Source organism: Schistocerca piceifrons, chromosome 3 (assembly GCF_021461385.2).
Source record: "Schistocerca piceifrons isolate TAMUIC-IGC-003096 chromosome 3, iqSchPice1.1, whole genome shotgun sequence".
Taxonomy (NCBI): Eukaryota; Metazoa; Arthropoda; class Insecta; order Orthoptera; family Acrididae; genus Schistocerca; species Schistocerca piceifrons.
The window spans coordinates 321,367,573-321,394,894 of NC_060140.1; the positions used below are offsets into that span (position 1 = coordinate 321,367,573).

The 27,322-nt window shown below is 41.2% G+C and overlaps 1 protein-coding gene across 1 annotated transcript in view; it reads left to right on the top strand.

Annotated features, from left to right (window-relative positions):
• The window catches only part of LOC124788624 (uncharacterized protein DDB_G0271670-like), a 124,289-nt gene that overhangs the window by 4,453 nt on the left and 92,514 nt on the right, over nt 1–27,322 (top strand). The window contains exon 3 of the mRNA XM_047255895.1: nt 4,772–4,976. Within this exon, the coding sequence (XP_047111851.1) occupies nt 4,772–4,976 (205 nt within the window). The remainder of the gene's footprint in view (nt 1–4,771; nt 4,977–27,322) is intronic.

Here is a 27,322-nt window from a genome sequence, read left to right on the forward strand (position 1 = left end):
CATCATGACACTTTTTCAATTACAGGCCACGTGTCCTGTAAGTACACATTGCGCATCTTTGCTGCAGTGGTTTCCATTGCCTTGTGCATCCTGTTGCAATTGATCATTGCTGATTCTTCCGCCGTTAAGGATTAGTTTTATACTCGAAGGTCAAGAGGGTGAACTGAAACACTGTTCACCTCCCCACTGTGCTTGAGAAGGCCGTTCTGTAGAACTACATTAACGAAAAGTCTTCGGTCGAAATTTCTGATAATTTTCATTCAAAATTTAAGCAGCGTTTCAGTCGAATCCTAGGCCTAGTACTTTTGATTGCTCTTCAAAGACCCTACCACTAGACCATGGGCATTTGGTACATACATGAGAAACTTATCAACTAGTTACAACCTCAGCGTGGTGGGTATGCTCCCGCTTCCCACTAGTGACCCACCATGTCCGGGCACCTGAGCTGAGGAAGTCCGACTGGCCGTATTGACAGTCCACTCCTGCTCTCCTACCCTCCAACAGGGTTTACGCTACCCTTCCCTAACGCTACTGCTGCACTAATGCCGTTGGTCTTTTGAGTTATGGAAATCCCGAAATTGCACGCTAAAACAAGATATTGGAAGGTAAAGTGCTCATTCGTAAACTATAATCTGGGGTAACATACAGATCTTCTGCTCCCGTGGGGTAGTATCCACAGTTAATGTGGAATAGTGTCGTGATCCTTTTAGTTCTCAGAGGTAAATAGGATTAGATGCGTTAGCCGCGAGACTCGAAACCCGGTGAAAATCGCTTCCAGTTTTTAGTGGGATATTAAACATTCACATCACACTAGCTCCTTCAGGTACAGTTTTTGCGCTGTTTCCCTTTGTCACCTGACGCTAATTGTAGGCTTGGTTCCTTGATGTAGCCGGCCGGGGTGGCCGAGCGGTTCTAGGCGCTACAGTCTAGAACAGCGCGACCGCTACGGTCGCAGGTTCGAAATCTGCCTCGGGCATGGATGTGTATGATGCCATTAGGATAGTTTAGTTTAAGGAGTTCTAAGTTATAGGGGACTAATGACCTCAGAAGTTAAGTCCCATAGTGCTCAGAGCCATTTGAACCATTTTTTGCCTTGAAGGGGCTGAGGCCGAATACAAATGCTGCTGCTTCATCTCCTGAAATTGTAACCTTCCTGGCTAGTCAGCTATATGTAAGTCTTGTATTATGTGTCACTTTTCGTGACCGCAGAGACGGCGAACATAGTTTCGAGGAACAAATTAACTCTATCAAGCTATGCATACGGACATAAAAGTTTAAAATGAATCACCTCACCATATTATCATTGTAATTTCGTTCTACGGGATGCGGCTTCATTCGGTCGTGGAACCACTATTGGCCTTCTTCCTAAGCAGCTGTTATTATCAGTTACTATTGATATTTTCCTTCGTAAGCTTACTGCAGTTAAGGTGTACTTTGCAGATGCGTGTAGCTTTTATCTGCAAAGCGTCTTTGTGGTCATTCCTGAAATAAGGATAGTAATATGCCTGTAAATTTTGTCTTTATAGATTAAAAAAGCATTTCCCTAAGTTGTACAATTTACTTACGTTGTTTTTGTATCTCATTTACATATTTCGCAAACCACTGCTTTTTTCCTTCGGTGTTAGCGGAGGTTGAGGAACACGCGAAACCTTAGTTTTCTTTTGTAAAGTGGGAATAACGCAAATGCAGCGAAATAAAAAGTGTTTTAAAATAAAACGAAAAATTGCCATGAGTGAATGTGAATGTTTCTTTCGCCCTGAGCCTCCGCTAACAATAAAGGAAAAAGCAGTGGTTTTATAGAATACGTAAACAAGTGGCAGAAACAAAGCAAATAAATTGTATTCTAGCTATATAAGGAAATACTACTGTTTTTAATTTCTAATGGCCAAAATGTACACACATATTACACAGTCACATTAATGTGGCCACCTGTCAAAAGGCTGAAAAGCCACCTTTGGCTGCTTGGACCGATGCGAAATGTGCAGGAACAGAGACCATAAGGGTCTGCATGGTACCGACAGCTATGTAGAGCCGTAGCGTGGCCAGCTGCAGTAGGTTTCTCGGTTGAGGATCCATGGCGCGAAAATTCCGATCAAGGTGTCCCCAAAGATTCTGGGCTAGTTTTAAATCCGGGAAGTTTGGTGGTCAGCGAAGTACGGTACAATCACCCTAGTGCGTACACTGTGAGCTGTGCGACACGTTGCATTGTCCTGTTGGCAGATGTCATTGTGCCGAGGAGAAACAAACTGCATGTAGGGGTGCACATGGTCCCCAATTATGCACCCATAGTTGTGTTAATCCGCTCTGCATTCCAGAATGACAAGATAGCGCAGAGAATGACACGAAAACATTCACCATACCATAACGCTTCCTAGATGGTTGCAGTGTGTTTACTTTCAGGCATTTCACGCCATGCACGCCAGAGGCCATTTGTCCAATGGACTATGAAACGTGGTTCATCTGAAAGGACCCACTGTCGCCACTCAGTTGGCGTCCAGAGCAGGAAAATTCTCATCTCCGATGAACAGCAGTTAGTATGGGTGCATGCAACAGGCGCATGCTGCGGAGACCAATACGCTGGACGGTCTTTGAGGAGACACTGTTGGTAGCCTCTTGGTTCATCTGGGCGGTCATTTGCTCAACAGCTGCGTGTCTGTTCGCTACGTAAACAGCTCCACTGACGTCGTTCACCTTTTTCATGTATGGCCCGTGATGTACCACAGTTGCCTTGGCACCAGTTTTGGATAGTGCTACTTTGCATGCAACCACGGCGGCACGCAAGCAATTTGCAGACTTTGCCCTTTCGGAAATGTTTCCATCCATAGCCTCAAAGTCAATGATCATGCTCTTTTGGATCTCAGATAAATCGCTCCGTTTCCGCATTACGTCAACGACTGAACATTCTCCCACAGTCCCTCCCCGCCGACAATGTTTTGTTGAGTATTGTCCACTGCTAAAGCAGTTACCTACTGATGTGAAAAACCGACCGGTTAAAATCAATACCGGATAGTTGTTCTGAATAACCGGCAGTTTTCAGTGTTCGTTTCGTCACGGCTATAACAAGTGTTTTTTATTTATTACTAATAACCGAGAAAAAAACACCGAAATTCCGATTATCCATAGCAGCAGTACTAAAATTTTTCGTTTTTAGATAAACCTTATTTAAGTAATGAGTAAGTTTTATTTGTAAAATTTGCGCTATTGTTGCAAAAGGGAAAAGTGGCCGGTGCCATTTTAATAACAATGCCAACAGAAACGAACAACAAATGCATTGCATAAGGACATTATGTAGAGAATTATAAGACACTAAGCTGCTTGATATTTTATTTTAGTATATAAGCTTATTTTGGCTTTATTTCCTTCATCTTTGAGTAAACAACTAGCTGTCAAACTTGAATTTCTACGACCGCCATAATAATAGAAAACGTACATCATCATAGGTACAATATCATATCATCGAACATCCTTAAAACGTTACTGAAAAGAATGTTACTCCCAGCAAGTACGGACAGCAGTAATAGTTTGCTGAAAGTTGGCATGTGTCCATCTCCAACGTCATGACACGTACTGATGACAGGAATAAGCTTATATACTAAAATAAAATATAAAGCAGCACTCTGTCTGTTAAGTTTCTGCATAATATCCTACTGTGACTTAACATATGCTGCAGGTCCCACAGTAAAGAATTGGTACAGCATTGCTGAGACAACAATGTGTCTGTTGCCTTATGCCCTGACCGTAAGGAATGCGTATACGTGCTGTGTGCAAGACCTGCCCCCTAGCTGGTCTATACAGTACTTACTCGCTGTTGTCGCAAGACATCTGCTGTATCGCAGAATTGCACCAACCCTAGTCTGCAAATACTTTTTAAGAAGTGATGTAGCAATGAAGTACAATGCTTCATTTGCTTTAAAAGTAAAATTTGTCTGCCATTCCTATGAAATAATAGAGGAAGGAAAGTATGCTAACAGCAATAAATTAAAAACTTAACAATTCATTCATAGTATACAATAAAAGCAGAAAGTAGCTGATCTGCTACCTGTGTGTATGTGATATGCCTTTATCAGAAACCGGACAAATTTACACAAAAAACAGAATTATTAAACTTCAGTTTCCACCCTTTACCACTGACTATTCGTAATGCCCAAATAGTGGTATGATCTCAGATTACAACACGATTTTTTGTAGTATTCAACCACTTATCACTTTTCGAGGAAAGCCGACGGTGGACAGACAAAATTTTCTTTTATTTACTTATTTAATTTAGTATTTTGATCCTATGTATCTTGGCACAGGTAGTCAAAATTGTTCAGTCTTTGCTCGATTTCTACGTTTGTTACATGAAATAACAAGGAGAAACAACCGAAAATAGCTTTATTTCAGAAACAGGTTATTTTGAGCGATTTAACATTCGGTTAAACTGATGTGGAAAAAAAATGATATGACAGAAAACCGGTATTTCGGCGATCACCGTCATTCCTAGTGTCACCCGCCATCTGTGAGTGGTCATTGCACGTTGATGTGGAAGATACACGGTCATCCAATTAATGTATCCATACTTTCAGAACGACCACAGTAGATGCTTCGTTAATAAACGTGAAACGTGTCTGATGTAAAATACTCCTTAACTGCAGTACGCTATAGACGGAAAAAATACCAATAACAATTGACAAATATCCACTAATGGAATGACTATATCTTGCAGCAGCAGTTTCATGTATACTCGCAGTGACCAGGAAATTCACTTTCACGCCGGATGTTCTCTGTACAGTGGTACCCCGAAGCATCTGCGGGTGCTGCTAAACAGAACGGGCTGCCGCAGACAGAGGCGGCCACATCGACCGAACAGAGGCGGCGGCTGGCGAGCATTGTTTGGCCGGCAGCAGGTGCGCGCCGCACCTCGCACGCGCACACATCGATTATTGCCCTCGCGCTGCTGCTCGATGGCTCGCCGCGCGCACCGCAGGCGCAGGCAGGCTGGCCCGCCACGCAGCAAACCGCTCGCCGTCAAGCTGGCGTTGTTTGTTTACTATTTATTTGCCATCGCGCGTAAGGTGTGGCGTCAAGTACTTGTGCCGAACCGTCGTAACTACTACAGGTGAAAGAAAAGTACACTATTATCCCACAGTACGGTCTCTGTTGTGAAATAAATTGCGGCATAACACAGGGTGGTGATTATCTGATCACGGTATTATTGCATTTGGCCTCGCGTGGCCGCTATCGGAAACGCGAAGTGGCGTTACAGTAAACAAGTACAGCGGTGACCAAGGGAAAGGCAACGCACTGCTTTCAGATCGGTTGTGCGTGCAGTATCAAGCGAATCAACGTGTCCTCGATGAAATATCATCGCTACTGCAGTGCCGTGTTATCCATTATATAATCACGAATATACCTGAGAGTCGAAAAAAGACAAAGACGTCGCGTAAGTGGACACATTCAGGTGAAAAGAGCTTATATTCAAAGTTGTACAATTTTCCCAGGAAAAAAACAAAAGAGAACCAGGTTATGAAATCTATTACTACACGGCAATTCGGAAAACCACACTCAAGTGTCTGTCAGAGGGTTCACCGAACCACCTTCACACTAATTCTCTATTACTCAACTATCGAAGAGTGTGTGGAAAAAACGAGCTTTATTTCCCGCATTTTATTATGATGATCGCTTCTCCCAAAGTAGATCGGCGTCAACAAAATATTTTCGCATTCGGTGGAGAAAGTTGTTTGACATTTTCTGAGAAGATTCAGCAACAACGAAAACCGCCTTTGTTTATAATTTCCACCCCAAATTCTGTATCATGTTCATCACACTCTCTCCCCTACTTCTCAATAAAACAGATCGTGCTGCCCTCCACTGCTTTTTCATGGCGTACTCCATTGATTCTGTCTGTTAAGGACACCACACAACACAGCAGTACTCCAAAAGACGACGGACAAGCCTAGTGTAGGCACTCTGTTTAGTAGATCTGTTACATTTTCTAAGTGTTCTGCCAATAGAACGCAGTCTTTGGTTCGCCTCCCCCACAATATTTTCTATGTGTTCTTTCCAGTTTAAGTAGTTCGTAATTGTAATTACTTGCCATTTAGTTGAATTTAGGCCGATAGATTTGACTGATTTATCGTGTACTCCAAGTTTAACAGATTCATTTAAGCACCCATATGGATGACCTTACACTTTTCGTTATTTAGGGGTAAATGGCAATTTTCGCATCATACAGATATCTAACATAAATCTTTTTACAATTGATTTTCGTCTTCTGATGACTTTACTTAAAATGAAACGACAGAATCATCTATCTGCAAATAGCCTAAGACGGCTGTTCGGATTGTCTCCTAAATTGTTTATCTAGAACAGGAACAGCATATGGCCTATAACACTACATTGGGGAACGTCATAAATCAATTCCGTTTCACTCGATGATTTTCCGTCAGTTACTACGAACTGTGGCTTTTCTGACAGAAAATCACGAATCCAGACGAATACCTGAGTCGATACGCCATAAGCACACAATTTGATTACAAACCACTTGTAAGGTAAGGTGTCAAAAGCCTTCCGGAAATCTAGAAATACAAAATTAATTTAAAATCCCTAATAGATAGCACTCAACACTGAGAAATCCTTCGGGTGGCAAAAATAGAGAAGTCAGAAAAGAAGCAGTAAAATACATTTTCAAAGACTTTACGGAAGCGGAAGAAATGGGTCAAAAGTTAAATCTCCTGGAAAATAAAGGCGTTCTAGAAAAGTACTTTCCCTACATAACTCCGGTGAAGCACTTATTGTAAGAAAATTTTTGGAGTATTATGAGCAGAAGAAGGAAATCCCAACACTGAGAAAGTTACTTATATTTTCAAAAACGTAGACAAATTTCAAGCGGGGAAGAGAAACTTTTCGGAAAATTTTAAGAGAGATGAGATTTAGTTTTTTAAAAAACAAAATTTAAAAACAAGAGAACCGTCCTAACAGAACGTTCCAACATTGCTGCAAAGCATGAGGAATACTTCATAGGAATCAGAAACAATGAAAAGTGGTCAAATAAACCAATCGTATTCACGGTCGAAACGTGGGTCTATACTCATTATACCATCAAAAAGTGCTAGCAGTATGGCCGGCAGTGGTGGCCGAGCGGTTCTAGGCACTTCAGTCCGGAACCACGCGGCTGCTACGGTCACAGGTTCGAATCCTGCCTCGGGCCTGGATGTGTGTGATGTCCTTAGGTTAGTTAGGTTTAAGTAGTTCCAAGTCTAGGGGACTGATGACCTCAGATGTTAAGTCCCATAGTGCTTAGAGCCATTTGAATCATTTTTTGCCAGCAGCATGAAGAATTCAGGGTGTAATGACTAATAGCAGTGCTGGCCAAAGAGCTATTGTTGATATACTGGAGGAGCAGTGGACTTCATAAAGGGAGCAAAGTTTATTTATGATTCGAAATCTGTCCCATTTCGATTATATGAATGGGAACAGTTATAAAATGGTTAAAAGAAAAGCTGATTCACAGTATTCCAGCTGGTAGCACAATTGTTCTTGAAAATGCACAGTGTTACACTGTTCAGACAAATGAAGCCCTCATTTATTCACCTCACAAAAAGATAACTAAATTGATCATTAAGAAGGAAATCAGTTTTGAACCGAACGTAGGAAGAGATAAACTGTTACAGATTGTATGTTATAATAAGCCAAAGCCTGTTTGTAAAGCAGAAGCAGTTCTAAAGCGTAAGGGATATTCTGTTCTCAGGCATCCGCTATACCATAGTGATCTGAACCGTATATAGTTAATCTGGAATACAAAGCTAATCTGGAATATAATGAAACAAAAAATTGCATAAAAACGTTTCTGCCATTAATTTAAAAGCCCTAAAACAAATAACTAGTGTCTTCATCGAAGATATCAGTACATGGTTGATTAAAAGCTTGTAAACACGAATGAGGAATTGAAAATGAACATTGACATCGACGTGGGTTACTGGAAGAAGCAATAAAGAATATAATAATCGATGTTGGTCTGAAGAGTGAAGATGAATATGCGGCACATGACGAAATAGTAATAGAGAAAATGACACGGCGGGTGAAAGTGAAATAGATCTCGTTGAAACAGATACAGCAATTGACTAACCCGGCGTCCACCACTCGTGTGATGTTCGTAACTCTAATCACCAAGGTTAGTGCGATTTTCATTAGGTAACTACATTTTTACCATCCTACCATTGCTCCGCAAAGCTGATTACGCCCTGATACATAATAGGCCGACCGAAGCGCCCCCACTCTCTTGGGCGATAATATTGTGGTCTAGGGATAGCATCTTTGATTAGTATTCGAAACGTCCTCAGACCCGGGTTCGAAACCCGCTAACGCTTAAATTTTGATTAATAATCAGCATTGGCGGCCGAAGGCTTCCGGCATAAGATGTCAGCCTCATTCTGCCAGTGGCCTTGTCAAACAGGGCGGAGGAGCAGACAGAAGTTCCGGTCACACTCTTGTCATTGGGGTGGGAAACACCCCTTAAAGGCGCATAAATCGGCAATGATCAACTGCGTGAGGATACAGAAGTCAATGGAAACCTCTGCATTAAAGACACAATGTCTATGCACAGAACACGTAGCCTGTAATTGAAAAAGTAACATGATGATCTATCCATTCGCAAAAGATTCCGGAATATTACCCCATTCGGATCTCTGGGAGGGGACTGCCAAGTGGCAGGTGCTCATGAGAAAAAGGTTGAATAACCAACGAAAAGATAAAGTTCTACGGGTAGGGGTGTAGAATGTCAGGAGCTTCAACGTGGTAGGGAAGCCAGAAAATCTAAAAAGTGAAGTACCAAGGCTCAATCTAGAAATAGTAGAAGGATCAGTGAACTGAAATGGAAAGAAGACAGGGAGAAATGGCTCTGAGCACTACGGGACTTAACATCTGTGGTCATCAGTCCCCTAGAACTTAGAACTACTTAAACCTGCCGAGGCAGGATTCGAACCTGCGACCGTAGCGGTCACGCGGTTCCAAACTGAAGCGCCTAGAACCGAACGGCCACACCGGCCGGCGAAGACAGGGAGTTCAGGTCAGATAACTATAGGGTAATGTCAACAGGAGCAGCAAATAGTATAGCGGGAGTAGGATTCGTTATGAATAGGAAGGTACGGCAGAGAGTGTGTTACTGTTCAAAAAATGTGCAAATGTGTGTGAAATCTTATGGGACTTAACTGCTAAGGTCATCAGTCACTAAGCTTACACACTACTTAACCTAAATTATCCTAAGGACACACACACACACACCCATGCCCGAGGGAGGACTCGAACCTCCGCCGGGATCAGCCTCACAGTCCATGACTGCAGCGCCTCAGACCGCTCGGCTAATCCCGCGCTGCAGTGTGTTACTGCAAACAGTTCAGTGATAGGGTTGTTTCTACCAGAATCGACAGCAAACCAACACCAACAACGATATTTCAGGTATTCCTTTCATTATCAACCGCAATGACATAACTGCCTTTCTGGTGCTTATACCTCTCCTAAAACCGAACTGATCGCCGTCTAACACATCCACAATTTTCGTTTCCATTCTTCTGTATATTATTCTTGTCAACAACTCGAATGCATAAGCTGTTCAGCTGACAGTACCATAATTCTCGCACTTGGCAGGTGTTGTAGTCCTCGAAGTTGTGTGGATAATTTTTTCCCGAAAGTCTGCTGGTATATCGCCAGTCTCATAGGCTCTACACACGAACCTGAATAGTCGTTTTGTTGCCATTTTTCCCAATTATTTTAGAAATTTCGATGGAATGTTATTTATCCCTTGTGACTTATTTGATCTCAAACCTTTCAAAGCTTTCCGCCTATCCGCTCTGTCCTCTGCGTTTAACATTGAACTTTTCTTATAAAAACTAAAGAATTTATATAAATGAGAAGAAGGCAACGCAGGAATATACGTGGTAACACATGATGAATGGACTGAATATTATAGAAGTATTTGGTTTAAGCCTCAGGCAGAAATTTCTACTAACCTGAAGATAGGATCGGAGAATTAATTGTAAATATCGACTTTCTTACTTCGGTAGAATTAGTGGCAGTAATAAACCAACTAAAGGGGCATACATGTAGAACTCATAAACAATGGAGGTCTCAACCTTCTTCATCTATTGAACACTTGCTCACTTAAAATGATGGTCTCCGGTACAAAGTTAACGGCAACCGCCTCTTCAATATTTAAGAAAAGGCGAAAGAAATAAATTCACAAACTACAGAGGTAAAAATATATTAAATTCAACCTATAACTATATTTTGGTATATTAAATGACCAATTAAAGTCAATAGCGGGTTCATGTTGCAAAAAGAAAGTAAGTTTCTACAATGGCGATGAATCTACTATGAGACAGCTAACAGAGAAATAGTTTTCTCACCTCTAAGGCATTTGTTGACATACAGGCATGAACTCTGAAATATAATAGCTAAACGGAACTACCTTCAACGCATAATAATTTGTACATAAAGTTTTTATAATGGCAACTGCTTCAGACTCCGTTTATCGAATTACACTGGGAAAATATAGTTATTAACAAGGGAGTGAGACATGTACGTGCATTACCACCCACGCTAGTTAACATGTATATGGATGATATCCTACAAAGACGGAAGGATCAGGCACCACCTGGAATTAAGTCATGTGCTAGCATATGCTGATGCTTTTGTGCTTATGCAAAACACTGTATATAACCTCCAAAGAGCTTTTGCTTCACAGTGTTTGTAAAGAAAATAATTTCAAAATTTCTACTTCAAAATCGTTAACTCTGACATTCCAGGACAAACACCTAATAAAAACAAAGATTGTTTTGGATGACGAAATTTTAGAACTGGTTTAATAATTACTTAGGCTGTGATATTTCGTATGATTACGATGTAGACATAAATAATATATAAATACCAGACAATGTGCGGAACTATTCGAAGAATAATGAAAACAGCATGGACCGTGAGACAGCTCAAACTCTATAAGATGGTGGCAGTGCCGTTTATTCTACTTGGCAGTGAAACGTGGAAATTAAGACCGAAACAGCGCAGCCATACCGCAGAAATGAATTACCTTACAGCACTGATGGGACACACGGCCTTGATAAAATAAGAAACCAGGACATTCGGAATCAGTGACAGATATTTCCAACACGGGGTTAAGTGGATGCATAGGGAAGTGGGAAGAGCATTTAGAAAGAATGGAAAATACAAGGATTCCGGAATTGGCACTGTCATACAGATGCATTGGCCGAAGAGAACAAGGAAGACCGAAGCCCTGGCAATTATTCATGTAAACAGTAACATCGGTGAATAGCTATCAGAATGCGTCTGATGCAACCTGAAATAGAACAGAGACATAAAATTACTTGTATGGATACCATATGTGACTGGCGTAAGTTGGTAACGCTCTAGCTTTCCTAAAAGCAATTTACGCAACGGGGGCCAGCGACATCGATGAAGAGATACCACCAGCGGAACCTAAATCGTGACAAACTTTGAAATACGTATCTGGCAGCAACACTAGGAGTACAGTATTGACAGCTTCCCAATCTGTGAGACCTTAGGAGGACATCAAGAAATTGTTACTGGGACTCCTGAACAGCGCATAAAGTTACATCATATTGAATCCCTCTCACTGCTCACCCAACTCAGACTGAAAACACTCAGATCAACTTTTCTTTGACTGTAGATGCAATCTTGAATTATTCTCACATGTTTTAATTGCGTATTCACATTACGTTATTCTTCACAAACTAGAGTAAGACTTGTAAAATGCAACAGTATTTTAACATGATATTCCGCTTTCTTTATTAATTGTGTGGCAATGTACATTGAAATTTTTCATAAGCGAGAAGATAGAAGCGAGTATACTTCCCGAAACGTTGCGTACAGGCTGAGAATTCATATTTGTAAACGAAATGGAATAGTACACATATGATAAACCCCAGACGAAGACAACATTTTTAGAATAAGTGAAAACCAAAACTAGCACTACTCACAAAAACGCACAGACACAGTTTTAACCAGAAGTATACATACAGTATTGGTGCTATATTGTGTCGTATTTCACGTCAATAAATGTGCGATTAGACAAAACTACAGTGGTGCCAAACGACAGAAACTTCAGAATTGTGCAAGCAGACATTTCCTGATGGGAATGAAAATCGGACTAAAATAGCTTAATATCAAAGAAATGTTTTGAGATTTGAAAGACAGCCAAATTGTAAATATGTTTCATTACAGACCAATGATCATGTTTTATATAAATAAAACGAAGCGCTTTTGGGGACAAAAATACGCAGTTTCTAATAGTTGTGCATAAGGATTACAAATGGCTTCAATAATTAATAAAATTATTTGTTACTAATTACGAATTACGAATTTCGCTTTACCTCCAACACAGTAATATTTTTAGGTTGCAAAACATGACACAATGTCCACGGAGATTACTCGATTATGTTCTTTAATTTCTTATTTTATTTACTTTATTTTATTTTATACGACATAAATATTTCATACAACTGTAACCTCTTTCGACCAATCAGTGCTCATCTTCAGCATATCAACTGATAATGAGATGATAAAAAATCTTCATAGAATCTATAAATCTGCTAAGTAAAGACGCACAACGATAAGAAGGAAGGTATAATTTTATTCTTTATCAATACGTAGCTAGCTATTTATCGGGTTTCATAGACTCTGTAACAATTATTTGTTAAGTCTTTTTATCTAGTGGTAGTTTGAAGACGAACACTGACTGGTCGGAATAGTTTATGGTTGCGTAAAATGCTCATTCTATTGTGACGTATGGAATATAAAAACAATTTATTTGTCTCAGTGAAATAGCGCATTAGTATATGTGCGTGGCAAGGTTTGTACTTTTATAGAAGAAAACCCTACTTCGTTATTTAAATAATCTAACTCCCACCCAAAAAACTCTTTCAAACGTCTGATTACTTCACACATGGTTCAAATGGCTCTGAGCACTATGGGACTCAACTGCTGAGGTCATTAGTCCCCTAGAACTTAGAACTAGTTAAACCTAACTAACCTAAGGACATCACACACATCCATGCCCGAGGCAGGATTCGAACCTGCGACCGTAGCGGTCTCGCGGTTCCAGACTGCAGCGCCAGAACCGCGCGGCCACTTCGGCCGGCCACTTCACACGTGAGTGAACGTGTTAAATGTCGGAGATTAAGTACGTAAAATCTTCGCGGTTGAACACCCAAGACATTAATTATATTGGATTTATTAGTAGCGGATTATTCGCTTATCCAATAATGAAACAGTATAAACTAAACCTGGTATATCTTGGACTTTGGAAGTGTTTATATCATATCCCCTGAACTATGATATGACTTGGAGATACAGTCAACTTCATGCCTATGCTGAAGTTTCACTCTAAGAAAAGTGAAAATGTAGTGAGCGTTAAATTTTCTTTTCATTATTAAGTAAAAGTTTGAAATTACGTGTACAGTTTGTTGGAAGTCACTATGTGGCCTCGTTGTCAAATACTGGATGAATAATCAATTATTCAAAAACAGTCTTAATCGCATTTACTATTATTATACCGCCAACCGGTTTCAACCCGACGTGGAGGTCATCTTCCGGGCGTTTACGCCATTGGTCGACTGCTAGTGGTGTCACTCCTGCCGTTATGTAGACTATAGTTTCCTGCCGTTATGTAGACAGGAGTGACACCACCAGCAGTCGACCAATGGTGTAAACGCCCAGAAGATGTCCCCTACGTCCGGATGAACCGGTTGGCGGTATAATAACAATAAATACGATTAAGACTGTTTTTGAATAATCGATTGATCATACTAATCGCTGCTTTATCTCCACAACGATGTTGTCCAAAAAACTGGAAGAATAATCTGGGTATTTACGTGCTGTGAGCTACCCTGTTTCAGGACGTATATATATTTTCTTAGTTTAGAACGTAATATTATATATCTCAATGAGTAGTTTATGAAAGTATTTTAGAATTTTAAATTCGGTCATTAATTATAGGAAATATTGAAAATAAATTTTTTGTTGCCCCTGGAAGCAGTTAGACAGGCAACCTGCCATGGGCCTTTGTTGACCGTTTTATACGGCTAGCAATACAGATTACCAAACCATGTCTAAAGTATTTTATTAATCCATTGTGTGGCCCTGCTCATTATAAGAAACGTTAAACCAATAGTTTTTTGCAGAAATTCTATACATATGAAACAGTAATTATCAGTATTGGTGAAGCATCAGACGTGGCAGATTATTACGATCGTGGTGCACGTGATAATGGTCAATGTGCGTCTTAATTAACAACAGTACCCAGTTCTAATTACAGAGAGAGACACGTCGCAACAGATCTACTGTTACACGTTTAATTATTGTTTTTTTCCTGCAAGGCTATTTTGGGTTTTATCTACAGATTAAACTAGAGGAACTATACATTAGGCACGACGTCAGTGTAACAGTTCTATGTATGTGCAAAATGAAAAGGAAAGTAATTAATGCAGTTTTTATTTTAACACAACCGTAACATGTGTCATTTAATACCAGTTTCTGTCACACATTGAACATCTTTGGATTCCACGCATCATAAAGGCCACAACACTTCTAATGACTGGCGCTATGGCAATGATTCTAATCTTGTTACGTGATTGTGCCTAAATTAAACAAAAATAAGTTATATGGATGCACTGGAGCAGATTGTTGATCACATGAATAGCCACCATTCATAAATACAACCCTTGTCACATAATACCCATTACTCTGTCATGTATTAAGTCTGAGTTCAGCGAGCAGTGAGAGAGATGCAATTTGATGTGACTTTATGTGCTGTTCAGGAGTCCCAGTACCAACTTCTTGATGACCCCAAAGTTCTCACAGATTGGGAAGTTGTCAATACTGTACTCCTACTACTGCTACTAGATGCTTATTTGAAAATGTTAGTAGCACACATCCACATCACTTACAGAACTCATATGTTTATTCTGGCAAAAAAACCTTCAGTGTTACTAATATAAGCTATTACTCTGTATTCTTTATAAGGTTTACTTCTCGTTCCATTGCCCAGCTGCCGTGGCAAAAAGTTTTTATTTCTGATATTTTCTGGCATACACTGTTGTTGTTGTGGTCTTCACTCCTGAGGCTGGTTTGATGCAGCTCTGCATGCTGCTCTATCCTGTGCAAGCTGCTTCATCTCCCAGTATGTACTGCAGTTTACATCGTTTTGAATCTGCTTTGTGTATTCATCCCTTGGTCTCCTTCTACGGTTTTTACCCTCCACGCTTCCCTCCAATACTAAATTGGTGATCCCTTGATGCCTCAGAACATGTCCTACCAAACGATCCCTTCTTCTAGTCAAGGTGTGCCACAAATTTCTCTTCTCCCTAATTCTATTCAATACCTCCTCATTAGTTATGTGATCTACCCATCTAACCTTCAGCGTTCTTCTGTAGCACCACATTTCGAAAGCTTCTATTCCCTTCTTGTCCAAACTATTTATCGTCCATGTTTCACTTCCACACATGGCTACAGACGATACAAATACTTTCAGTAACGACTTCCTGACACTTAAATCAATACTCGATGTTAACAAATTTCTCTTCGTCACAAACGCTTTCCTTTTCATTGCCAGTCTACATATTATATCCTCTCCACTTCGACCATCATCAGCTATTTTGCTCCCCAAATAGCAAAACTCCTTTAGTGCTTTAAGTGTCTCATTTCCTAATCTAATTCCCTCAGCATCACCCGACTTAATTCGACTACATTCCATTATCCTTGTTTTGCTTTTGTTGATGTTCATCTTGTACCCTCCTTTCAAGATACTGTCGATTCCGTTCAACTGCTCTTCCAAGTCCTTTGCTGTCTCTGACAGAATTACAATGTCATCGGCGAATCTCAACATTTTTATTTCTTCTCCATGGATTTTAATACCTACTCCGAATTTATCTCTTTTTCCTTTACTGCTTGCTCAATATGCAGATTGAATCACATCAGGGAGAGGCTACAACCCTGTCTCACTCCCTTCCCCACCACTGCTTCCCTTTCATGCCCCTCGACTCTTGTAACTGCCATCTGGTTTCTGTACAAACTGTGAATAGCCTTTCACTCCCTGTATTTCACACCTGCCCCCTTCAGAATTTGAAAGAAACTATTCCAGTCAACATTGTCAAAAGCTTTCTCTAAGTCTACAAAAGCTAGAAACGTAGGTTTGCCTTTTCTTAATCTAGCTTCTAAGATAAGCCGTAGACCCAGTATTGCCTCACGTGTTCCAACATTTCTTTTTTTTTTTTTTGGTCATCAGTCTACTGACTGGTTTGATGCGGCCCGCCACGAATTCCTTTCCTGTGCTAATTTCTTCATCTCAGAGTAGCACTTGCAACCTACGTCCTCAATTATTTGCTTGACGTATTCCAATCTCTGTCTTCCTCTACAATTTATGCCCTCTACAGCTCCCTCTAGTACCATGGAAGTCATGTCTTAGCAGATGTCCTATCATCCTGTCCCTTCTCCTTATCAGTGTTTTCCACATATTCCTTTCCTCTCCGATTTTGCGTAGAACCTCCTCATTCCTTACCTTATCAGTCCACCTAGTTTTCAACATTCGTCTATAGCACCATATCTCAAATGCTTCGTTTCTTTTCTGTTCCGGTTTTCCCACAGTTCATGTTTCACTACCATACAATGCTGTACTCCAGACGTACATCCTCAGAAATTTCTTCCTCAAATTAAGGCCGGTATTTGATATTAGTAGACTTCTCTTGGCCAGAAATGCCTTTTTTGCCATAGCGAGTCTGCTTTTGATGTCCTCCTTGCTCCGTCCGTCATTGGTTATTTCACTGCCTACGTAGCAGAATTCCTTAACTTCATTGACTTCGTGACCATCCATCCTGATGTTAAGTTTCTCGCTGTTCTCATTTCTACTACTTCTCATTACCTTCGTCTTTCTCCGATTTACTCTCAAACCATACTGTGTACTCATTAAACTGTTCATTCCGTTCAGCAGATCATTTAATTCTTCTTCACTTTCACTCAGGATAGCAATGTCATCAGCGAATCGTATCATTGATATCCTTTCACCTTGTATTTTAATTCCACTCCTGAACCTTTCTTTTATTTCCATCATTGCTGCCTCGATGTACAGATTGAAGAGTAGGGGCGAAAGGCTACAGTCTTGTCTTACACCCTTCTTAATACGAGCACTTCGTTCTTGATCGTCCACTCTTATTATTCCCTCTTGGTTGTTGTACATATTGTATACGACCCGCCTCTCCCTATAGCTTACCCCTACTTTTTTCAGAATCTCGAACAGCTTGCACCATTTTATATTGTCGAACGCATTTTCCAGGTCGACAAATCCTAGAACGTGTCTTGATTTCCCTTTAGCCTTGCTTCCATTATTAGCCGTAACGTCAGAACTGCCTCTCTCGTCCCTTTACTTTTCCTAAAGCCAAACTGATCGTCACCTAGCGCATTCTCAATTTTCTTTTCCATTCATCTGTATATTATTCTTGTAAGAAGCTTCGATGCATGAGCTGTTAAGCTGATTGTGCGATAATTCTCGCACCTGTCAGCTCTTGCCGTCTTCGGAATTGTGTGGATGATGCTTTTCCGAAAGTCGGTTGGTATGTCGCCAGACTCATATACTCTACACACCAACGTGAATAGTCATTTTGTTGCCACTTCCTCCAATGATTTTAGAAATTCTGATGGAATGTTATCCATCCCTTCTGCCTTATTTGACCGTAAGTCCTCCAAAGCTCTTTTAAATTCCAATTCTAATACTGGATCCCCTATCTCTTCTAAATCGACTCCTGTTTCTTCTTCTATCGCATCAGACAAATCTTCACCCTCATAGAGGCTTTCAATGTATTCTTTCCACCTATCTGCTCTCTCCTCTGCATTTAACAGTGGAATTTCCGTTGCACTCTTAATGTTACCACCGTTGCTTTTAATATCACCAAAGGTTGTTTTGACTTTCCTGTGTGCTGACTCTGTCCTTCCGACAATCATATCTTTTTCGATGTCTTCACATTTTTCCTGCAGCCATTTCGTCTTAACTTCCCTGCACTTCCTATTTATTTCATTCCTCAGCGACTTGTATTTCTGTATTCCTGATTTTCCCGGAACATGTTTGTACTTCCTCCTTTCATCAATCAACTGAAGTATTTCTTCTGTTACCCATGGTTTCTTCGCAGCTACCTTCTTTGTACCTATGTTTTCCATCCCAACTTCTGTGATGGCCCTTTTTAGAGATGTCCATTCCTCTTCAACTGTACTGCCTACTGCGCTATTCCTTATTGCTGTATCTATAGCGTTAGAGAACTTCAAACGTATCTCGTCATTCCTTAGTAATTCCGTATCCCACTTCTTTGCGTATTGATTCTTCCTGACTAATGTCTTGAACTTCAGCCTACTCTTCATCACTACTATTTTGTGATCTGAGTCTATCTACACTCCTGGAAATGGAAAAAAGAACACATTGAGACCGGTGTGTCAGACCCACCATACTTGCTCCGGACACTGCGAGAGGGCTGTACAAGCAATGATCACACGCACGGCACAGCGGACACACCAGGAACCGCGGTGTTGGCCGTCGAATGGCGCTAGCTGCGCAGCATTTGTGCACCGCCGCCGTTAGTGTCAACCAGTTTGCCGTGGCATACGGAGCTCCATCGCAGTCTTTAACACTGGTAGCATGCCGCGACAGCGTGGACGTGAACCGTATGTGCAGTTGACGGACTTTGAGCGAGGGCGTATAGTGGGCATGCGGGAGGCCGGGTGGACGTACCGACGAATTGCTCAACACGTGGGGCGTGAGGTCTCCACGGTACATCGATGTTGTCGCCAGTGGTCGGCGGAAGGTGCACGTGCCCATCGACCTGGGACCGGACCGCAGCGACGCACGGATGCACGCCAAGACCGTAGGATCCTACGCAGTGCCGTAGGGGACCGCACCGCCACTTCCCAGCAAATTAGGGACACTGTTGCTCCTGGGGTATCGGCGAGGACCATTCGCAACCGTCTCCATGAAGCTGGGCTACGGTCCCGCACACCGTTAGGCCGTCTTCCGCTCACGCCCCAACATCGTGCAGCCCGCCTCCAGGGGTGTCGCGACAGGCGTGAATGGAGGGACGAATGGAGACGTGTCGTCTTCAGCGATGAGAGTCCCTTCTGCCTTGGTGCCAATGATGGTCGTATGCGTGTTTGGCGCCGTGCAGGTGAGCGCCACAATCAGGACTGCATACGGCCGAGGCACACAGGGCCAACACCCTGTATCATGGTGTGGGGAGCGATCTCCTACACTGGCCGTACACCACTGGTGATCGTCGAGGGGACACTGAATAGTGCACGGTACATCCAAACCGTCGTCGAACCCATCGTTCTACCATTCCTAGACCGGCAAGGGAACTTGCTGTTCCAACAGGACAATGCACGTCCGCATGTATCCCGTGCCACCCAACGTGCTCTAGAAGGTGTAAGTCAACTACCCTGGCCAGCAAGATCTCCGGATCTGTCCCCCATTGAGCATGTTTGGGACTGGATGAAGCGTCGTCTCACGCGGTCTGCACGTCCAGCACGAACGCTGATCCAACTGAGGCGCCAGGTGGAAATGGCATGGCAAGCCGTTCCACAGGACTACATCCAGCATCTCTACGATCGTCTCCATGGGAGAATAGCAGCCTGCATTGCTGCGAAAGGTGGATATACACTGTACTAGTGCCGACATTGTGCATGCTCTGTTGCCTGTGTCTATGTGCCTGTGGTTCTGTCAGTGTGATCATGTGATGTATCTGACCCCAGGAATGTGTCAATAAAGTTTCCCCTTCCTGGGACAATGAATTCACGGTGTTCTTATTTCAATTCCCAGGAGTGTATATCTGCTCCTGGGTACGCCTTACAATCCAGTACCTGATTTCGGAATCTCTGTCTCACCATGATGTAATCTAATTGAAATCTTCCCGTATCTCCCGGCCTTTTCCAAGTATACCTCCTCCTCTTGTGATTCTTGAACAGGGTATTCGCTATTACTAGCTGAAACTTGTTACAGAACTCAATTAGTCTTTCTCCTCTTTCATTCCTTGTCCCAGCCCATATTCTCCCGTAACCTTTTCTTCTACTCCTTCCCCTACAACTGCATTCCAGTCGCCCATGACTATTAGATTTTCGTCCCCCTTTACATACTGCATTACCCTTTCAATATCGTCATACACTTTCTCTATCTGTTCATCTTCAGCTTTCGACGTCGGCATGTATACCTGAACTATCGGTGTCGGTGGTGGTCTGCTGTCGATTCTGATTAGAACAACCTGGTCACTGAGCTGTTCACAGTAACACACCCTCTGCCCTACCTACCTATTCATAATGAATCCTACACCTGTTATACCATTTTCTGCTCCTGTTGATATTACCCGATACTCATCTGACCAGAAATCCTTGTCTTCTTTCCACTTCACTTCACTGATCCCTACTATATCTAGATTGAGCCTTTGCACTTCCCTTTTCAGATTTTCTAGTTTCCCTACCACGTTCAAGCTTCTGACATTCCACGCCCCGACTCGTAGAAAGTTATCCTTTCGTTGATTATTCAGTCTTTTTCTCATGGTAACCTCCCCCTTGGCAGTCCCCTCCCGGAGATCCGAATGGGGGACTATTCCGGAATCTTTTGCCAATGGAGAGATCATCATGACACTTCTTCAATTACAGGCCACATGTCCCGTGGATACACGTTACGTGTCTTTAATGCAGTGGTTTCAATTGCCTTCTGCATCCTCATGTCGTTGATCATTGCTGATTCTTTCGCCTTTAGGGGACAAGAGAGTGCCCTGAACCTCTATCCGCTACTCCGCCCTCTTTGACAAGGCCGTTGGCAGAATGAGGCTACTTCTTATGCCGGAAGTCTTCGGCAACCAATGCTGATTATTTATCAAAATTTAGGCAGTGGCGGGGATCGAACCCGGGACCGAAGACGTTTTTGATTATGAATCAAAGACGCTACCCCTAGACCACAGGTACAACATTTCTACGGAATCCAAACTGATCTTATTCGAGGTCGGCTTCTACCAGTTTTACCATTCGTCTGTAAAGAATTCGCGTTAGTATTTTGCAGCCGTGACTTATTAAATTGATAGTTCTGTAATTTTCACATCTGTCAACACCTGCTTTCTTTGGGATTGGAATTATTATATTCTTCTTGAAGTCTGAGGGTATTTCGCCTGTCTCATACATTTTGCACACTAGATAGTAGATTTTTGTCAGGACTGGCTCTCCCAAGGCTGTCAGTAGTTCTAATGGAATGTTGTCTACTCCTGGGACTTTGTTTCGACTTAGGTCATTCAGTGCTCTGTCAAACTCTTCACGCAGTATCGTATTTCCCATTTCATCTTCATCTACATCCTCTTCCATTTCCATAATATTGTCCTCAAGAACATCGCCCCTGTATAGACCCTGTGTATACTCTTTCCATCTTTCTGCTTTCCCTTCTTTGCTTAGAACTGGGTTTCCATCTGAGCTCTTGATATTCATACAAGTGGTTCTCTTTTCTCCAAAGGTCTCTCTAATTTTCCTGTAGGCAGTATCTATCTTACGCCAATGAGATAAGCTTCTACATCCTTACATTTGTCCTCTAGCCATCCCTGCTTAGCCATTTTGCACTTCCTGTCGAACCCATTTTGGGACGTTTGAATTCCTTTTTGCCTGCTTCATTTACTGCATTTTTATATTTTCCCCTTTCATCAATTAAATTCAACATCCGTTCTGTTACCCAAGGATTTCAACTAGCCCTCGTCTTTTTACCTACTTGATCCTCTGCTGCCTTCACTACTTCACCCCTTAAAGCTACCCATTCTTCTACTGTATTTCTTCCCCCCATTCTTGTCAATTGCTCCCTTATGCTCTCCCTGAAACTCCCTACAACCTCTGGTTTAGTCAGTTTATCCAGGTCCCATCTCCTCAAATTCCCAACTTTTGCAGTTTCTTCAGTTTTAATCTACAGTTCTTAACCAATAGATTATGGTCAGAGTCCACATCCGCCCCCTGGAAATGTCTTACAATTTAAAACCTGGTTCCTAAATCTCTGCCTTACCATTATATAATCTATCTGAAACCTGTCAGTATCTCCAGGTTTCATCCATGTATAGAACGTCCTTTTATGATTCTTGAACCAAGTGTTAGCTATTATTAAGTTATGCTCTCTGCAAAATTCTACCAGGTGGCTTCCTCTTTCATTTCTTACCCCTAATCCATATTCACCTACTACATTTCCTTCTCTTCCTTTTCCTAATATCGAATGCCAGTCACCCATGACTATCAAATTCTCGTCTCCCTTCACTATCTGAATAATTTATTTTATCTCATCATACATTTCTTCAATTTCTTCGTCATCTGCAGAGCTAGTTGGCATATAAACTTGTACTACTGTAGTAGGCGTGGGCTCCGTGTCTATCTTCGCTACAATAATGCGTTCACTATGCTGTTTGTAGTAGCTTACCTGCACTCCTATTCTTTTATTCATTATTAAACCTACTCCTGCATTACCCCTATTTGATTTTGTATTTATAAACCTGTATTCACCTGACCAGAAGTCTTGTTCCTCCTGCCACCGAACTTCGCTAACTCCCACTATATCAAACTTTAACCTATCCATTTCCGTTTTTAAATTTTATAATTTGACATTCCATGCTCCGATCCGTAGAACGCCAGTTTTCTTTCTCCTGATAACGAAGTCCTCTTCAGTAGTCCCCGCCCGGAGATCCCAATGGGGGCTATTTTACCTCCGGAATATTTTACCCAAGAGGACGCCATGAGCATTTAACCATACAGTTAAGTTGCATGCCCTCGGAAGAAGTTACGGCCGTAATTTCCCCCTGCTTTCAGCCGTTCGCAGTACCAGCACAGCAAGGCCGTTTTGGTTAGTGTTACAAGGCCAGATGAGTCAATCATCCAGACTGTTGCCCATGCAACTACTGAAAAGACTGCTGCCCCTCTTCAGGAACCACACGTTTGTCTGGCCTATCAACAGATACCCCTCCATTGTGGTTGCACCTACGGTACGGCTATCTGTATCGCTGAGGCACGCAAGCCTCCCCACCAACGGCAAGTTCCATGGTTCATGGGGGAGGGGCACTAAGAATCTGGTATTGTGACGCAGGTTTCGCAGATGTAAATATTTTGGACTAGATCTCCAGTTCTAGACTTGCGTCACAGACCAAGAAAAATTGCCGAAAACTGGTGAATCACAAGTAATTTCTAATTTGTTTGTAGAGCAATGTGACCCCCACACATGGACATGGAGTCTTAGTGTATATCCAGTGTGTACATACGGCCATAATATCTATGTACACAATAATTTAATGATGACTTCGTAGATACTTTCCAGTAACATTGCACGAAATATAAAATTTCATTACATTATAGATCGTCAGCTGATTTTTCAGCTTGTTCGTTGGACTAACAATACAGCCCAACTGTAAATCCAAAACAGTAAATACCAATAATAGCAATAATTTAGCCATAGTTGAAAGCTTATCAGCACCTACTGATGAGTTGAAACGATTCAAGTCTTGAATGTGTACGCTGACACATAAAGAAGCGAAATTTCTCGTTGTGCAACTTAGGAGTTACTAAACAATGTTAAAGTAGAACAAAATCTAATCTACGACGGAAGTAATTCTTAAATTCTGTTTATAAATGTACATAGGCTACAAACACAAACTTTGGAAAATGCGGACTTGATACTCGTAAAAATAGCCGAATCATCTTATGAGACGACGTTGTGGATGGTTTTTATTTCCCATATACAAAATGAATAGAACAACTATCACTGCATCTTTTTATTCTTAAGGGCACGCAAAAATCTATCTGATTTAGTGGCAGAGGAATTATGAAGTTCAGAAAGAAATTTCCCATTGATATTGATCTTCATACCAAACAGCAGAGAGACAACGCACCACTTAAAAGTGGGTCTGAATATTTGAATACTTGCCCCATAAATAAAACTGATTCGATATAGCATGCATGTCTGGTAAAAGCCACATATGAGATAATTTTCCAGCCTCTGAAGACAGTTAATCATATCTCTGCTATCACAACAATAATTCCTTCTGTAAAAGTGTATAAACTTCAGATCGAATTCTTTCACTTACCCCAGCATCCCACCGTATGTTCTGATACTGGAGCCCTCCTCTTTATTAAAAAGAACAATTATCATCGTTTCAGTCGTATACCTGCTGCAATAATTTCTCAAAAAAAAAAATTGTGTGAAATCTTATGGGACTTAACTGCTAAGGTCATCAGTCCCTAAGCTTACACACTACTTAACTTAAACTATCCTAAGGACAAACCCACACACCCATAACGAGATTTTCACTCTGCAGCGGAGTGTGCGCTGATATGAAACTTCCTGGCAGATTAAAACTGTGTGCCGGACCGAGACTCGAACTCGGGACCTTTGCCTTTCGCGGGCAGGTGCTCTACCAGTGCTCGCAGGAGAGCTTCTGTAAAGTTTGGAAGTAGGAGACGAGATACTGGCAGAAGTAAAGCTGTGAGGACGGGGCGTGAGTCGTGCTTGGGTAGCTCAGCTGGTAGAGCACTTGCTCGCGAAAGGCAAAGGTCCCGAGTTCGAGTCTCGGTCCGGCACACAGTTTTAATCTGCCAGGAAGTTTCACACACACCCATGCGCGGGGGAGGACTCGAACCTCAGCCGGGACCAGCCGCACAGTTCATGACTGCAGCGCCTTAAACAGCTCGGCTAATCTTGCGCGGCATAATTTCTCATTTTCGTGTGTTAGTCACATTGTTTAAAAATACCAAGTACGCTGGAACTATGTTATTTCACTATTACCTTTTTTATTGTTACTACTATCGTAATCATGTTTCAGTTGTGAATAACTGAATTGCTCGAAATCGTTAGACAATATTTCAGTAAATCTCACAAATATAAAAAAGAATATGGATCCTGAAAGATTATATTTGAAAATGTATAAGTGTACAATCTCTAGTTCAGTGAAATAATTATCAATAAAGGAATTAAATGAATAAATGTCTTTAAACAAGAGCTAGACGCGATGTATAAAGATTTGCCCAAGTTCCTTTAGAAATAACCAAAATGACCTACTAAAGCCAAAAATTTTACTTTAATAATTATTCCAACAACGTCTTTAATTGTTAGCATTTCCAAGTTGGAAATTGTTTTCTGCGAAAAATACAGGACAATACAAGAGCACAGTACAGCACAAGAATTATTTATTTATTCCAACCCCATCAATACTTGCTCTCTTATATCTCAAATTCAGGTCGTTTGACACAAAAATGGTACTGTATTACCATTTGTTACTGTTCAAATTACAGTCAAAATTGTCTGAAGGAAAATAAATGTTCAACTCAACATAAGTAGACGAATGAAAAGAAATGAAAAGACACTGGTATTAAAACACTATCAACAAATTGTGTAAAAGTAAACCCCATCGAAATCGTACCATTTTGCTTCTGTTCCACACGCTTTCGAAGTTTCATAACCGCATCTGAAAGACTTGGAGTCTTGCTAATACCTTGTCGTGCATCCAACCTAAGTAACTATGCACTACCTAATCTAATCCGTACAAAGTACTCTCCGACTTTACGTGTCGAGGCACTACTCTTAGATTCGTTGGTTGTCGTGATTGCAGCGATACTAACACTGAATTCTACACTCTGCTGAAATAACACCGCACAAAAAAAATATCAACGTACTGATAACTTTTAAACAAAATGTAGGCTTTCTCTGCCGGTATTTACTTCAGTTACAATTTTTTGGCTGAGAGCTCATTCATGAAACAATTCGAAAACGTTGGAACTACATCTGCAGGAGATATTTTCAGAGATGCCATTTCTTCGCAGAAGATGTCTCCTGAAGACCAAACGTTTGTGAATTGCTTTATTGATCGACCACAGAGTCTCATCTCCGAAGTTTTAAGTGCAACTTAAATACAAACTAACATAAATCATCGGAAATGGTCAAGTTACAGTTTGATGAACATAGTCCTGGGTCCCTTAGAAGGTCATAAAATTCTGCAGAGGAGACTTGTTGCCCGACATCTCCCATGTAATACTAAGTGCTCTGTAGGTTCCGACCTGCCTACTATCACATTCCGCTTTTATACCGCTTTTAAACCAATATTAAGTGTAAGGACCAAGACCACAAATAAAAATAAATTATTATGACATTATTGGTTGGGATTCCCTGAAATTCTTTTAATTGGACCACTCTTGGTGACATGAACAACCTTAATCTGCCCTAGTAATCATACGAGGGAAAGGGACCCTACATTTTAACGTAGAATCCGAATCACGTGTTATTCCTAGCGAATCTACACATCACTATGAGGGAGAGACTGGAGTAAAGGCAGACTGAAACATACTGATGTTAGACCGCATCATTGTCTCCACGCTTGCTTACACTTTACCACTAGACCACCAAGGCAGCAGCACCGCTACTGAGATCCCAAGACTTGCATTTATGTTCTTCATATTGATTCTTTCCCTGCTGTCAGGGAATATGCCACTAAATATTGCTAAACGTTTGGGCAGATCTTTTACTGGGGTGATATCAAGATTCCGTATAAATTGTACAATGGTTTATCGCCCGAGTTTTGATAGCCAAACGGTGGGAAATGGAAAATAGGGTATCAAATTGACCAGCGTGAGGTTTAGTTTTGCAAGAAATGGTTGATTTGGAGAGAGTATTCAGTGTAATTAAGAAAAACTTAGTGGTTTGAGGGAAAATTTAAATAATTAACGAGCAGCTGCTGCTAAACAAATCAAGTGCGAAAAAGTTAATCTCTTCAAGGTGCTGTACTTTGCGTAAAATGTTGCACTGATTTGATATTTCTTTTTTTACAATCGTTTCCTTCCAATCAGGTACTACATTTAGGACGTTATGAGAAAAGTAGACAGTAGGAAGACAAATAAGTGTCAATAATGTCATGCTTTTTGAACAAAACTTGTGAAATTACTTGTCTAAAAATGAAATAATAAAACAGAATAGAGAAGCGTTTGGCCCAACTTTAAATTATGCTTGAAACCATGTACACCAGTTGAGGTGGATCAAATTTTGCTCTAAACTATTTTATTTCTTAATTTTAGACAAAACATTTCACAAAACACTTAAACCATTTTTTTTTTTAAATTTTATGTAAGAAGTGAAGAGTTTGAGTGAGATGATCAGTACAAGAGTACCTTACAATGCGACAATACACAAAGATTCTAAATCTTCCAGAAATACAGAGTCATTCTAAAATAACGGGCCTTCAAAATATATACTTTCCACATCACCAAAGATAGCAATTTCTGGTAA